Below are 15,390 nucleotides of genomic sequence, written 5' to 3'. Positions count from 1 at the left end.
CCCCCGCGCCGCGCAGCCCCCTCGCCCCGCCCCCCGGCGCCCGGCGCCCAATCCCCGCGCCACGCACGTGACGAGGGCTGCCTGCGATGACCTCATCCCTGGTGTGGGATGACGTCAAATTCAAGATGGATGGAATCACAGCGGCAGCGGCGGCTGTGGCGCGCGCGAGCCGAGTGTGAGCGGAAAGGGGCTCGGCGGCTGCCCCGGGGCTGAAGAGCGGTGAGTAACCGTCACGCCCCTCGGCCCCGGAGGACGTCGGGCCGCGGTGGGGGGCGACAGCGTTCCCGCAAAACGCGGCCTTTCCTGACGTAACTCTGAGGTGATTTCTCTCTTTTTCCTCCACCAGCGGGTTGCGGGCGCTCGGCGCTACTGCGCGTGCGCGGGGCCGCAGCGCTCACCGAGCATGCGCAGACTCCCACGTCGCCGCTTGTGCCTTCACACCGCACATGCTCGGTGCCCGCACTTGGCCTCGCCCGCGCTCCTGCGCATGCTCAGCCTTCGGGCCGGCTGCGCCGCGGTCCCTGGCGGGGTTGTCTGGAGAAGCGGCTGTGTCCGGCCGGGGCGCGCGCTCCGCGGAGCCGTTAAAACGCCGCTGCGGACCGGGGCGCGCGCTCCCGGCCTGGATTCAGGGGTGGGGGGTCTGGGCCGGGCGTGCGCGGCGGAGCTGGCGAGCGGCTGCGGGACCTCCGCACCTGCCGCGACCGGAGCTTGACAGCCTCTCCGCGGACGCCCGGACCTCGCGGCCGTGGCGGTCCGCCGACCCCATGCACGCCCTCTGCGGCCCCTCCTCGCCCCGGACGCAGCGCGGAAGACCCGTGTGCAGCCCGGGAGCTGGTCGGGGTCTCCCCACCCACCGGGCTGGGTTCGCCGGAGCATCCCCCGGTGCCGATCTGCAGGGACCGCGCCTTGTAGTCAAGGGGCCGCGCGGGGCTATGCCGCGGCCGTCTCCGGGGCCCAGGGTTCTGGAACCCGGCACATCGCAGCACCGATGCGGGGGACTGTAGACCCTGGGGCGGCGCGGGGGGACGCAGCAGCCCCGCACCAGGGCCCGCGAGTTCTGTGCATGAGCCGCAGCTGCCGTCATCTCTGCGTCCTCGGACATCTGTGTTACAGCATAGTCCGGTGATTGTTCATCAGCATGACCCTTAGTCATCAGTTCCCGGGTTTGTTTTATGTTCCTCCTGCCTGTTTAAGAGGACAAAAAGTAGGTTAATCCGCGGTAGAGTTCTCATTGGAAATTATTTCTTAAATGAGTAAATGCTCCTCCACTTCTGGTGATTAATAGTCTTTAAGTTTAACTTGACCCCCTACATAGCGATGTTAAAGGAGAAATTCGGCTTACTTGAAAGGAACTCGCCCTATGTATTTAAGAGCATAGTATTTTTATTTAGTGTACTTAATGTAGAATTACTGAAAACACAGGGAGCTTCATCGTGAGAAAAATAAAAGCCCTTTCTAGAGGAATTTAGAGTATTACGTAGTGGGGAATATTAGGCGTGTGCACGGATAAGGGGAAGCGAAAAGTTAGAAAGAGGGGTTAGGTTATCAGCCAAGTCTCCAGACGAGGAGGTAAATGGAGAAGCCGGTTTTAAGATGCCCCTGTACTGGAGCCGGTTGTGGGCTGGGTTTACAGGTAGCAAAGACTTGGCAAAGGGCAAAGGAAAGGAGTTTTCTGCTGAGGAGACCTGGCTGGCAACACAGCGATCTAAGTAGGCATGTGTGAAGACATGTGAGGGAGTGTGGTGGGGGTCTCGAGTGTCCGAGGAACGAGTGGGATTTGCTGGGCTGGATCTGTTCAGAGGCACCTCAGGGCTGGAGTCTCGGGAAGTCTGAGCAGAGGTACAAATGGAGTCCCCTTGTTACAGCCACCAGGGATCAGGAGAGAGAGAAAATGCCCGGAGCTAGGCTCTGCAGGTGCTGGAGACCGGTCGGTGAGCAGCTCCAGCCTGAGTTCTGTCTCACATTGGACAGCTACCAGGCCTTGTGCTGGGTGGGGGTTAGGAACTCACGGGTGAAAACGTGCTTTTCCATTCTGTGTGTCTGGGAGGTCTTCCCGAGGGAGCCACATACAGGCACTTGGAGTCATCCTGAGGTTGCTGGAGCATGAAGGCCTGCTAGCTGTATGTAGCACAAGCTTTAGGAGGTGGAGCTGCAGCTCCATCTTCCTATACAAAGTAGTCAAGTAGAAGAGAAGAGATACTTATGTAGGAGGCAGAAGAAGCTGGATGTACAGCTTGTAAATTAGCTGAGGAGTGCTAACCGGTACAGAGGTGAACGGAGACCAGTGAGGAGTCGTGCATGCTAGTCTGTAGTTTGGGATCTTCCTCAGAAGTAATGAAAGCGTCCTAATGCAGGGAGTGCTGGTGGGGCCTGCTTCACTTTGAGGAAGCCATGCAAAAGCCTAATTTCCACTCCTGCATTTCATTAGAGAGTAGAGAGAAAAACATTTATTGTGCAAGATACCAAGTTGGGCATTGTGAGGTGTGCCAAACAATTGTAATGTGTTGGCCCTTAAGGAGCTTGTAGTCCTGGGGAGACGACAGGCTAGCGCATGGTACTGAGCAAACACTATAGGTGGTGCCTGTCCTGCATGGCAGAGGGCCTGGCAGGAGGTGCTTGCTTCCTTTTTTGTTTTTTGGGGACCAGGTGTGTGTGTGTGTGTGTGTATCCATCCCAGATTGGCCTTGAACTTGCGATCCTCCTGCCTCAACCTTCCAAGTGCTGGCATTGCAGAGTGTACCACAGACCCTGTTGTGTTTACTCATCCTAAGCCTAAGTAAGCTAAGGAGTAGTCATTTGTTTGGGCTGCAGTAATCAAACAGACCCAGCAACCTTAACCTGGAAATTTTATTTTCTCAGTTACAGAGGCTGGAAGTGAGTGGCAAAGGTGTGGCTGGCTGGCCTTGTCCCCTGGGCTCATGATGGCTTGCCGGCACGTCTCCCTGTGTCCCCAGGCTCTTCCCACCTCTGTTTCTGTGTTCTTTCTTTAAAGATGCCCCTTTCATTAAATTAACACACATTTTAACTGTGAAGACTTCATCTCCAAACATGATTGACTTTTGAGGAAGGGTTGGAACTTGAGCTGGAAAGGGGCTAGTTGGGGTCCAGACACTCCAGGTTGGGTGGTGGCAGAGGTCAGATGGGCAGGTTGTATCTCAGGAACAGAAACAGGAAAAGTCCACAGTAGATAACTAAGGGGAAGAATTTTAAAAGTAGTGTGAAAGCAGATGGTTTTTTTTGTTTGTTTGGTTTTTTTTAAGTCTTTTTGAAACAGGGTCTCTCTGTCGCCCCCGCTGTCCTAGAACTCACTATGTAGACCAGGCTGGCCTTGAACTCACAGAGATCCGCCTGCCTCTGCAATGCTGGGATTAAAGGCGTGTGCCACCACGCCCAGCCCCGAAAGCAGATGTTTATAGAGGCTTAGGAGTCTGCATGTTTTTAAGGTTTTGCGTTTTATACTATTTTAACTAGGACGGAGGATGGCTATAACATTCAGTCTTTCAACTGAAACATTACTTGGCACCTGACCACCCTCTACAACCCTAGGGCTCGTACTGGCCATCACACCCAGGATGCTTACATATATTTTGTTCCCTTGTCTCTGGAAGTCGGAAGCTTTGCCTGTCTGAGCACCCTTGTATTTACATTTTGACTGTGCCTTGCTCATGGAGAGGGTTGGTGAGTAAACTGGATTAATGACACATACTTAAAGTGTGTTGGGGGCTGTTGAAGGCCTCTCTTCCTAATCTGGCTTGTGAAGGATGCATATGAAAGGCAGGACAGGAAATGAGGAGCTCGTGGAAACACCCTCCTTAGGCTTCTTTCATAACCAGAACAGAAGCTGCCTGGCTGACACTTGAATAGGGAACTTACTATAAAAATACATAGTGGCACTTGGGGTTTGAGGAAAAGTTAAAACCTCTGGACCAGGAAAGACAAAGGCAGCCAGTTCCAGGACTGTCGGTGTACTAGTGGACTGTGTTTTCAGGCCACAGCCGAGATCAGTCAGCTCCATTCAGTCGCTGCTTTTGTTCTTGTGGAGAACCGTATTCCAAGGAGAAAATTTCTAGTCATCCTGGCATCAGGTGTGTAGGTACGTGCCTGCAGCCATCAGCCTGTGCTCAGTGCACAAACTATTCTTCCAAAGCAGCACTGAGAGGCTCTGTAGGAGGTGCAATGGCTGCTGGGTAGCCAGAACAGACCAGCAGAGGCTGTGAGAGGCTGCACATCTGTGGTAGAGTCGAGTCTGAACTGTGCTACACTGGAGTCCTCCTGCTGGCTAAGGCAGGGAATCTGCCCTTGAACCAAATTCACACTGGAGGGAGAGACTGAGATCTGATGAGGGGTCCAGAGTGGTGACTTGACTCCATGAGGGATTCCCTAAGCCAGTCTGGCTTTGGAACCGGAGGCCTTAGACGGTTCCTGGGTGTCTGTTTTCACCCCTGAGTGATGGGAAGTAACACTGAGCTCAGACCAACTTGCTGCCATCAAGTAGGAAAACCGTGGGGAGAGCGAGGACCAGGTCCAATGCTGGGGTGTGGGGGTGTGTAGTCCAGAGCCAAACGTTGGGCACTCAGCTGACTGCTCACATTGTGTGCCTCTGCCTCACTTTCCAGGATCCTGGGTAGGTCATGTGAGCAGTCTTCAACATCCCAAAGTGTCAGTGTCCCAGAGCTTAGTTTTAGTTTAGACCCTAAAGAAACATGTCCTGCAGAACTATTCTGAGTTTTGGGGCCAGTCCTAGAGTTTAGCTCACGACCTCCTTAGCTGTGACACCGGAGACTATTTTGGTCCCTTTCTCTGTCCCTCTCTGTCCCTTCACTCCTGGTGTCCTTGTCTTGGTGCCTCTAACTGTGTGCTTCACTTTCTTACGCTCCTGCCCAGAGTGCTCTGTGTTCCAGAACTGCCTGCTTGCCGCACACTGAAGTCCTCATTCCCTGCAATATAAGGATGAAGATGCTTGGGTTGATCTGGGTTACGATTTGGGTGTCTTGTCCTTGCCATGTTGACATCTCTATGATTAGTAGCGTGCTGGCACATTCTGAGTGGCTGCTAGCTTGCACCTGTGGTTTCAGGTGGTCTCAGTATCTTGGTTTAGATTCTCCCTGAAGCAGAGCCTGATAGACAGGTATAGATGTGGCTGTTTGGGCAGTGATTCCGGAAAGCACAGAGAGGAACTGAAAAGATGCTCATAAAGGGTGTATTAAAAGGTTGTCACTTCCTGTGGGTGTCAGAACAGAGTCCCACATAAAAAGGAGAGAGGGCAGAGGCAGGCGGATCTCAGTGAATTCAAGGCCAGCCTGGTCCACATAGTTCCAGGACAGCTGGGGCTACAGGGAGACCCTGTCTCAAAAAGACCAAAAAAAAGCAGGGGGGTGGGGGGGAAGCTGGCCTGATTTCTCTGCCAAACCCATCTTCCACCTGTCCTGGCAGGGCCTTGGAGATATCTGCAACATCTCTTGTGGTCCCAGTCACTTCACCAGAGAACCTGATGGCTCTGCCTTTGCATCCACTGCTAACCACCTGGCCCAGGCCATGATGGCAGTAGACACCTGTGTCCTGTGCTTTGTGGCCTTGTTACCCACAGCATAGCCAGAGCTGCTATAATTAAGACATAACTCAGATTTCTTCATAGTCTCCCAATGACTGCCCATTTCCTACATAGTAAAAAATTCCCCTCATGGCCCAGCCAGCCTGACAGACTATCTCCTGATGTGATCCTGTCATGGCTCCAGCTCTACTCACCTTGGTTCTTCCCTCTCTGTGCTGTCTTCCTTCATAATCGCCAGGCTCCTGTCCTGCTCCTTTGAGTCTTCTCAGATACAATCTGAGTATGGGCTGGGTGGGTGGTGGGTGGGTGGCTCAGAGTGACAGAGTGACTGACTAGCCTAGAACTCTCTTCACTCTGACCCCCCAGGAAGAATGCTTTTTCAGCTCAACCACACACATGCTTGGAGGCACCACGTGTCTTACTGGGCTCGGCCTCCCGAGTCCTGTCTGGCTCCTGACGCTCCTGACGCTCCGCTCAATCTTGGCTCCTTAATTGCTGGTTTCAAAACCGCTGAATTTGGTTTAAAAACCCACTTGATTTTTTTTTTTTAATTTATTTTTACGTGTATGAGTGTTCTGCCTGAATGTATTTAAGTGCACCTATGTTGTATAGTGCCCACACAGGCCAGAACAGGGTGTCAGAGCCCCTGGAACTGGAGTTACAGGTGGTTGTTAGACACCATGTGGGTGCTGGGAACTGAACCCAGGTCCTCTGCAAGAGCAGCCAGTGCTCTTCACTGCTGGGCCATCTCTCCAGTCCCTCCAAAACCCATTTGACAAACACACATCAGCCTTTGCTTCTGCCCTGCTGTTTCTCCGCGTCAGCGTCTTCCCAAGCTCTCAGAGCTGCAGACTCAGGACACGATGAGTCCGTGCCTACAGCACCTCTGGTTCATTTCTTCTGTTGCTGACCTATTAAAGTGTTTCTGTACACAGATTTGTGCTCTTAAAGTATACTGTGAGTTAGGGCGACATCTGATTGGCTAACAGAAGGAAAGCTATCTCAGCCAAATGGCCCTTACAAATTAAAATAGTTACATTATCCCCTGTGTGAAAGACAGGCAGAAGTAGAAGGAAACCTGGTGAGCACTGGCTTGTGGCCCAGCTGAAGGCATCATCTAGCAACAGAGCCATGCCCCCAGTCTCTGCTTCAAACACTCTTCTCTCTGAGCCTGGTCCTCCAGTAACCACCAAAGGTTGACCCCGGCTGGGGAGGTGGGAGCTTTAGACCTGCTGCTGGAGCTGGCTGTGGTTCTCTACAGCATCCCCTCTCCAGGGTGGTAAGACTGTCACATATGTTCCTAGTTACTGTGTATCCCTTCTGATAGGAAGAATGTCACACACACCCCCCTACTGTGGTGATGGTGATAGAATCTAGGGCCTTATACATGCTAGGCAAGTGCTTCACCACTAAGCTACATCCCAGTTCCATAGTAGTATTTTTAATAGAAGACAGCATTATAAAACCAAACCAGGGCTGGGAGGGATGGCTCAGCAGTTAAGAGCATTGCATTGCAGAATTCAGTTCCCAGCACCCACATGGCTGCTAACAGCTATCTGCAACTCCAGTTCCAGGGGAATCTGATGCCCTCTTCTGACCTCCTTAGGCACTGCATGACACAGGTGCAGTTACTTAAATGCAGACAGTACACTCATACACAGAAAAAAGACAAAAAAAATTAATTTTATTTAAAATCTTTTAAAAATAAAATTTAAACTCTTAAAAATTAGATTGGAGTGGAGGTGCTGGAGAAGATGACTCAGGGGTTAAGGGCTGCTCTGGCAGAGGACCCAGGTTCAGTTCTCAGCACCCACACGACAACTCAAAACCATCTGTAACTCCAGTTCCAGGGGATCTGGACCCTTCTTCTGGCTTCTGTGGGCATTGCATGCACACGGTACACATAATAACGTACAGGCAAACACTCATATATGTAAAATCTTTAAAAATTAGATTGGGCCAGGCATGGTGGTGCACACCTTTAATCCCAGCACATGGGAGGCAGAGGCAGGTGGATCTCAGTGAATTTGAAGCCAGCCTCGTCGCCATGGCAAGTTCCAGGTCGGCTGGGGCTACAGGGAGACCCTGTCTCCAAAAGACAAAAAAGATCGGCCCAGCAATATTTTCTTATTTTTAAGCAATAAAATCAAAAAGAGGAGGTGCCGGTCCAGAGGGCAGCACAGAGGGCCAAGATATCAGCTTTGCCTTTACTAACGGCATAGGAAGGAGGTGCGGTGGAACAGAGCCTACCCAGAGGGCAGAGCAGAGGGCCAGGCATCAGCTCTGCCTTCACTAATAGGGTGTGAAGGGGGTTAACCAGGGTCTTTTCCTTTTAAATACTGTTCATCCTGCAATCCTGAGAGTTACCTGCACATTTGCTGAGTGCTTGCTATGTTTTAGATGCTAGCTCTTCTAATCTTTGCCACACCTCTGCAAGAGGGCTAAATTGTTACCCCACATCACAGACAGACCCGTACACAGAGGCCTGCAGGCCTGCCAGGGTCATCAGCTCACGGGGAGGAGCTGGCACTTCAGCCAAGCATCTGGCTGCAGAGCTCACACTTGCCCACTGCAGAGTAAACCCGTAACTACACTTTACAGCCAGGCTAAAGCTCTGCTCCTGTTGGAAATGGTATTTCATAAGGAAATCCTGTTAAATCTCAGTCGGCACAAGAAAGAAAGCCTTTTTACACTCTAATCCTTTTTATTGACCACTTTGGCATAGTAATTAGCTAGTAAGTATTCTCTTTCCCAAAGTCTGCAACCCATTGTGAGTGTTCATATTGCATTTAAGTATATATCCAATAAAACCTAAGGATATATAGATGTAGAATTGCAGACGATTCATACTCTGGTAATGGAGAAATATAACCAAACATCAAATGGGTAAGGATCCTAGATAATCCATCTTCAAGTACCTGCCAAGCTCCAACAGCCCCTCAATGGAATACAATTTTCATAGCCACAAGACATCTTTTGTATCTTCCATGTTGTTTAGGGAGCCCCCAAGGTCATCTGCTGGCTGCCACCGTGAGCTTTCTGCCCTTGGTGGTGGGCCTCTCCCACTGGAGGGCAGTTGGTAGTGGTGTACATGTTGGGGATGTGCATATCCACCGTGGTGTGTGACCGTCTCACCTCTCTTCCAGATGAGTGCCACGATGGAGAGCCTGCTGCACTACATCAACCCAGCGCATGCCATCTCTCTGCTCAGTGCCCTCAACGAGGAGCGCCTCAAGGGACAGCTGTGTGATGTGCTCCTGATTGTGGGGGACCAGAAGTTCCGAGCCCATAAGAACGTCTTGGCTGCCAGCAGCGAGTACTTCCAGAGTTTGTTCACGAATAAGGAAAACGAATCGCAGACTGTCTTTCAGCTGGACTTCTGTGAGCCAGATGCTTTCGATAATGTGCTGAACTACATCTATTCCTCCTCCCTGTTTGTGGAGAAGGGCAGCCTTGCTGCTGTGCAGGAGCTGGGCTATAGCCTCGGCATCTCCTTCTTGACCAACATTGTTGCCAAAGCCCCACAGGCCCCCTTTCCGGCATGTCCCAGCAGGAAGAGAGTGCCAGTGGAGGATGATGAGACCAGCTCTCAGAAGCGAAGCGTCATCGTGTGTCAGAGCAGAAGCGAAGGGCAGGGGAAGGCCAGCGGGCCTGCTGCACCTGACCTCAGCCATGCTGTCCGGCCCTCACAGAGCATCACAGTCAAGACCAGCTCCAGCAAGCCACAGGTGGCCAAGCCAGCAGAGCTGCACCACAGCCTGTCCTTGCCTGAAAAGAGCTGGCCAAAAGACAGTGCTGCAGTGTATGCAAAGGCCCTGGAGCATCCTGTGGCTTTGGATGATCCTAGCAGGAGCAGTTTGGTAAAGAGAAATGCAGCCCTGCCCTCAAAGCCTCCACAGGACAGAGAGGCCACAGATGATAAGCCAGGGCTGAGCAGCCAGCTTCCAAAGGGGAGAGCGATAGAGCTCGCTCTCAAGAGACCACGGCCACCTGTTCTGTCCCTTCGTAGCTCGTCAGAGACTCCTTATCTCTTAAAGGAAACTAGCAAAGGAAGTGGTCAAGGGGAGGACAGGAACTTGTTGTACTATTCCAAGCTGGGCTTAGTGGTCCCGTCCAGTGGACCTGCTTCTGCAAATCAGAGCATTGACAGAAGTGGCCCGCTAGTGAAGAGTCTCCTCAGGCGGTCGCTGTCTGTGGACAGCCAGGTTCCTGTGTACTCCTCCTCCGTAGATCTGAAGCCCTCCCAGGGATCATCCCCTGTGGCTAACGATGCACCAGGAACTGTGTTCTGTGCAGTGTCTCAGAAGTCAGCCTTGAAAGATGCTAGTGAGAAACCAGCCCTCGATGACAGGGTTCCAGTGCTACAGCCACATCGCCTCAGGTCCTTCAGCGCTTCTCAGTCCACAGACAGGGAGGAGCCCTCCCCTGTGACTGAGGTGTGCATTAAGACAGAGCCCAGCAGCCCACTGTCAGACCCCTCTGACATCATTCGGGTCACCGTGGGAGATGCAGCAGCGGCTACAAGAGACCTGCCTCTGAAGACGGAGGAGGACCAGAAGGACATGAGCAGACTCCCCGCCAAGAGGAGGTTCCAGGCAGACAGAAGGTCACCCTTTAAGAAGGCAAGGGCGGATGAGCACGGGCCTCCTGCCTCGGAGAACTGTGAGGTCACGAGTCCTCCCCCTGACAGCAACTTCCCAGATTCTGACTTAAACAAAGAGGAATTTGGTGAGTTGGAGGGGCCGAGACCAAACAAAAAATTTAAATGCAAACATTGCCTTAAGATCTTTAGATCAACCGCGGGTCTTCACCGCCATGTTAACATGTACCATAACCCAGAGAAGCCCTACGCTTGTGACATCTGTCACAAGAGGTTCCATACCAACTTCAAAGTGTGGACACATTGTCAGACCCAACACGGCATAGTGAAGAACCCATCGCCAGCCTCTAGTTCCCATGCAGTTTTGGATGAGAAATTCCAGAGAAAGCTGATTGACATAGTGAGAGAGAGGGAGATTAAGAAGGCCCTGATGATTAAGCTGAGGCGCAGCAAGCCTGGCTTCCAGGGCCAGAGTAGCTCCCCAGCACAGCAAGTCATCAAGAGGAACTTGCGCTCCCGAGCCAAAGGGGCCTACATTTGTGCTTATTGTGGAAAGGCGTACCGCTTTCTCTCTCAGTTTAAGCAGCACATAAAAATGCACCCAGGAGAGAGACCCCTCGGAGTAAATAAAGTCGCTAAGCCAAAAGAGCGGGCTCCTCTGGCCAGCGCGGTAGAAAGCAAGGCGCTGTACCCGTGCCGCCTCTGTAATGCTAAGCTCTCTTCTCTTCTAGAGCAAGGCAGCCACGAGCGCCTGTGCCGGAACGCCACCGTTTGCCCTTACTGCAGCCTCAGGTTCTTCTCCCCGGCGCTGAAGCGGGAGCACGAGGACAGCTGTGAGTACCGGAAGCTGACCTGCCTGGAGTGCATGCGCACCTTCAAGTCCTCCTTCAGCATCTGGCGGCACCAGGTCGAAGTGCACAACCAGAACAACATGGCCCCGGCCGAGAACGTCTCCCTGCCCACCCTGGACCACAACGGCGAGGCTGCAGCCACGTCCAGGCCCCAGGCCCAGGTGGAGCCCAGTAAGATCAACCACGTGGCCACGCCAAAGGAGGACACCGTGTGCAGCGACTCTTCGGAGCAAGTGAACTTCGATTCTGAGGACTCCTGCCTGCCGGAAGACCTGAGCCTTTCAAAGCAGCTCAGGATCCATGTCAAAGAGGAGCCCGCGGAGGAGGCTGAGGAGGAGGCGCCCGAGGCCAGTGTGGCTTCCAAGGAGGCCGCCCCCAGCAAGGAGGCCGGCCTGTGGCCCTGCGAGAAATGCGGGAAGATGTTCACGGCGCACAAGCAGCTGGAGCGGCACCAGGAGCTGCTGTGCTCCGTGAAGCCCTTCATCTGCCACGTGTGCCACAAAGCCTTCCGCACCAACTTCCGGCTCTGGAGTCACTTCCAGTCCCACATGTCTCAGGCCACAGAGGAGCCTGCTCAGAAAGAGGCGGAGGCGGGTCCTGTGCCCACAAACTCCCCCTCCCCCCCTCCCCTGCCTCCACCACCACCCTTGCCCAAGATCCAGCCCCTGGAGCCCGACAGCCCCACAGGCCTGCCTGAGAATCCCACCCCGGCTCCAGACAAACTGTTCGCACCCCAGGAGTCAGACACCCTCTTCTACCATGCCCCTCCCCTTTCTGCGATCACATTTAAAAGACAGTTTATGTGCAAACTCTGCCATAGGACATTCAAGACCGCCTTCAGTCTCTGGAGTCACGAACAGACACACAATTAAAGGACCCACTCTTCTAACGTTTCAAGAAACAGCAGGCCCACAGCCTGTGAACTGTGTCCTAAGACAGAATATTTTTTAAAAAAGAATAATAAAGGTTGGAAATTTATGCTTGAATTTCAGTTTGAGTGAACCAGTACTGGCTAGGAGTGTCTCAGCTTCAGAAGCAGACTTTGAAGTGGTGCGGTTCAGCAGCTCAGCAGGGTGGGGTCTGGTTACCACTGAAACCGGATTCATGTTGACCATTACATGGTCCCAAGGTGTCAGTGTAATCATTTAGTCAAGGTTTTGTTTGTTTCTCCTGAGTTCTGTTAGTGGACTCTGTGGTCGAGTTCCTTTCTTCGATTTTTTCACACACCTAAGTCCCAGCCATGTTCTTAAGGCCAAAAAGGTAGGTGGAAGTGGGCAGCTTTCAGTGTTGTGCTAGATCTTAGGGTACCTTAGCAATAAGAAGAGAAACCTCAGCTTCAATAAGTTATCCTGACACTTGATAAAGACAAATATTTGGTGTTTTGTGGTCATATAAATCTTTTTTTATGAAAATTGTGAGAATTTAAATCAGCAATAGCCACACGTAGATTTTTCTAACAAGTTCTGGGTCACTTTGTGTTATCAGTGATGGCCACTGCTAAGGAATGTGGAGGAGACATGAGCGTGTGGTTTGGGGGAGAGCTCTCAGTAGCCAGGAGCTCTGTCCTAATAGCCTCTGTGCTGCAGCGTGGTGTGTGGGCTGCACCACAGCATGGCCTCCGACTGGCATTTGAGAACTGTCAGTACTCAGTCTCCTCTGATTTGGGTGTCCCGGCTCGAACAGCATAGTGTGGTTGGGACAGACAGGGCTAAGTGCAGCAGCAGGGGTGGGAAGGCAGTGAGCTAGACCCCCTGCTGAAGGCCTCAGAGCTGCACCACAGCCTAGACCACCATTCCTCCAGGGACTTGAGAACAGGGAGGAAGTGCCACCTGCAGCTTCCACGTGCCTCCCAGCAGCCGGACACCACAGTCTCTGCTTGTCTCTGAAGACATCCCTGGGTGTGTTGGGATTCGAGGTGGAGAGACTGGTGTGAGTAGAGTCACTGCCTGATACTCAGATGTGTGTTCAAGAGCAAGGAAGGGTCCAGACTTAAGTTTTGCTACTTATTTTGGTGCATAGGGTTTGGGCTCCTTTTCTCCCGTTTCTTGTAAATTGTAATTAAAGCCTTTCAGTAAGTGTGATCCAAAGTTCAGTGGCATATATTTCAAAAACTGATTTCACTTGTGAGGGAAAGGGTTATAGAGATATAAGGAAAATGTTTCGGAACTCCAAATTCCTCTTAAGCTGGCCATGACATGATGATTGAGTTTCCAGGTATGCTAAAATGTGGTATTCCACGTTTCAAAATCAGAACTGATTGAGAATCATTTAAATGAATGCTCCAGCAGAAATGCCTTCCTACCACTCTGATGACCAACATTCCACACCCACAGTAACAAAGGCATTCTCTATTGAAACAGCATTTTTATAAAATACTAATTGACTTTGTATCTTACAGAAACTCTGAAATTTAGCCTTTTATCCTTTCACTTGAAAAAAAGTTGTCAAAAAAATCCCTCATTATTTTAGCATTTCCTATTGTGTTTCTTCCATTTGGCGGAGAAGGGAATAAAGTTAGGTTGCAGTTCTTGGTGCTTGCCGTGCTGTTTTCTTGAACTATGCATTTAGAGATGAACTGACAGCAGACACCCTCTAGAGTGAGGGACATCAGGTTTGGTCTTGCTTATGGAATTCATGCCGTGTGCAGGGTCGTGAGTGAGGTGTTCTTCCGCTGAACGCCTCGGAGCTTTAAGACAGTGTCCCTGAGTGCTCCCCTCCCTGGTGACTGGAGTAACAGGTAATCCCAGAAGCCTGGCCTTGCACGTTAAGTGTCCCAGGACTTGAACCTTTATGATACATTTTTGAAGATTTATAAAATAACGTTGTTAATCAGAAAAGATATTTTTGATCTAAATATAGGCTCTGCATATCTGTTAGGTTTTAAGAATTACCAGTGTTTTGTCTTGTTCACCTTTTTTGTCTAGGCAAGAAACATAAGATTTCAAATAAAATTTTGAACCAAAAACATTTATAATGCAGCTCTGGCTTTTCTATTGCGTTTTATACTGTATCTTAAAGGCGTCAGGCTGAAAGAGTTTATTTTGGTGTCAAAAACTAAATATGCTTCCACTTACATAACTATTTTAAATGTTAAATAATGAGAGACGTTACTCACTTTATTCAGTAAACAGCTTTTAAAGAATGTTTATCTCAGCCAGCAGGCAAATATTTGGTGTTAAATAAATTGATCTTTCACTGTTGCAAATCTTTAGATAGTAAAAATATTCTTGTAAATGTTTTTCTGATTGTAATTAAGTTTTGCAAGTGTAGAAAGCTCATTATTTCTTGTAAGTATTTAAGATGCCTGCTTTTTTATGGAGTTGTGGAAAGAATGTAAAATGTTTTAATATATTCTTTGTTAATCTGAGAGCTTGTTATTGGCGTGTTTTCTTCATGTGGGGAAGGGGTGGAGGGGGTAACCTAAAACGTGTTCTTACCACTCAGTGTAAGCAATGGAGGTAACAAATGTGCATTTAGTATTAACATCTCCAAATTAATAGCATTCCCCTTGAAAACTGGCTAGCATGCGTTTACAGTTTTGCCAGGCATACAGCTGACCTGTTGCTTGCGTCTGTGTGGGTGTGTAATCTGATTCAGAATGTGTCCTTCCTAGGGAAAGATCTGCCCAGCAGTCAGTTACTCATCACCTAATCTACATTGTAGCCTCCTTTGTTGCTGATGAGACTGATGACTGGAGAGTGAGATGGCCTCTCCCAGGTGGGGTGTGCTACTGAAGCTGACCTGGGTTCCCTGCAGCTGGTTTCCTGTGTGCATACACAGTCATAATCAGGAACTTGAAGTGTTTGTACCTCCTTAGTACAAAAACAAGTAGGTATCATTGCTAACAGGCTTCTTTATAAATTTCATCTAATGAACCATCACTGGGACATTCCAAGTCAGTTTGTTAATTTCTCATGTCTTGATGTTTTTTTGCAATATATGTGAAATGCATTATTGACATAAGTAATACTAATGTATATCCTTTACTAAGTGTTCTTTAACACTAAGAAGCTTTTTTAAATTTTAAAAATGGGCTTTCAGCCAGGTGTGGTAGCACAGAGCTGTTTGCTATATGAGAGGGGTCACCTGAGCCCAGGGCTTTCAGTCCAGCCTATGCCACATAGTGAGACATCAGTAGTCCAGCCTATGCCACATAGTCAGACCTCAGTCCAGCCTAGGCCACATAGTCAAACCTCAGTTGAGCCTAGACCATATAGTCAGAACTTGTCTCAAAAACGAAAGTGTTTAAATGGTTTTCCTTATTTGTGACGTTAGCACTTTAAATCATTTGGTATTTGCAGAAGTTTTAACGCCTCTTCTGTGCTCCTCCGTGAGGGCTCCAGCTGGGAAAGACCTGGGTTTGCTTTTGGTTTTCTTTTTTTCTGGGG

The 15,390-nt window shown here is 50.4% G+C and overlaps 1 protein-coding gene across 6 annotated transcripts; it reads left to right on the top strand.

Moving 5' to 3' along the window:
- The first annotated feature begins 105 nt into the window (after positions 1 to 105).
- Zbtb21 (zinc finger and BTB domain containing 21) lies at positions 106 to 14,369 on the top strand. Of its 6 annotated transcripts, XM_008827358.3 has the most exons (3): positions 1,066 to 1,204; positions 8,698 to 10,279; positions 10,883 to 14,369. In XM_008827358.3, the coding sequence occupies exons 1-3, from the start codon at positions 1,139 to 1,141 to the stop codon at positions 11,872 to 11,874; spliced, it is 2,640 nt and encodes an 879-aa protein (XP_008825580.1). In that variant the 5' UTR covers positions 1,066 to 1,138; the 3' UTR covers positions 11,875 to 14,369. The 6 variants fall into 6 exon arrangements, with proteins under 6 accessions (XP_008825577.1, XP_008825578.1, XP_008825576.1 ...); XM_008827355.3 differs by lacking the exon at positions 1,066 to 1,204 and adding an exon at positions 106 to 219 and having other exon boundaries at positions 8,698 to 14,369; XM_008827356.3 differs by lacking the exon at positions 1,066 to 1,204 and adding an exon at positions 110 to 319 and having other exon boundaries at positions 8,698 to 14,369.
- The last annotated feature ends 1,021 nt before the right edge of the window (positions 14,370 to 15,390 follow it).

This window comes from Nannospalax galili, unplaced genomic scaffold (assembly GCF_000622305.1).
Source record: "Nannospalax galili isolate Female #2095 unplaced genomic scaffold, S.galili_v1.0 scaffold652, whole genome shotgun sequence".
Lineage (NCBI taxonomy): Eukaryota > Metazoa > Chordata > Mammalia > Rodentia > Spalacidae > Nannospalax > Nannospalax galili.
The sequence above is the reverse complement of the archived record's forward strand: the minus strand, read 5'-3'. Positions and strand labels throughout refer to the sequence as shown.

What these genes read in the sequence shown, in the direction of transcription:
- Zbtb21 (XM_008827352.3), top strand. Translation starts at nt 1,139, where the DNA reads ATGACCCTTAGTCATCAGTTCCCGGGTTTGTTTTATGTTCCTCCTGCC. An exon ending in CCTGTTTAAGAGGACAAAAA is followed by an intron (nt 1,205 to 8,697) that starts GTAGGTTAATCC and finishes CCTCTCTTCCAG; the next exon opens with ATGAGTGCCACGATGGAGAG.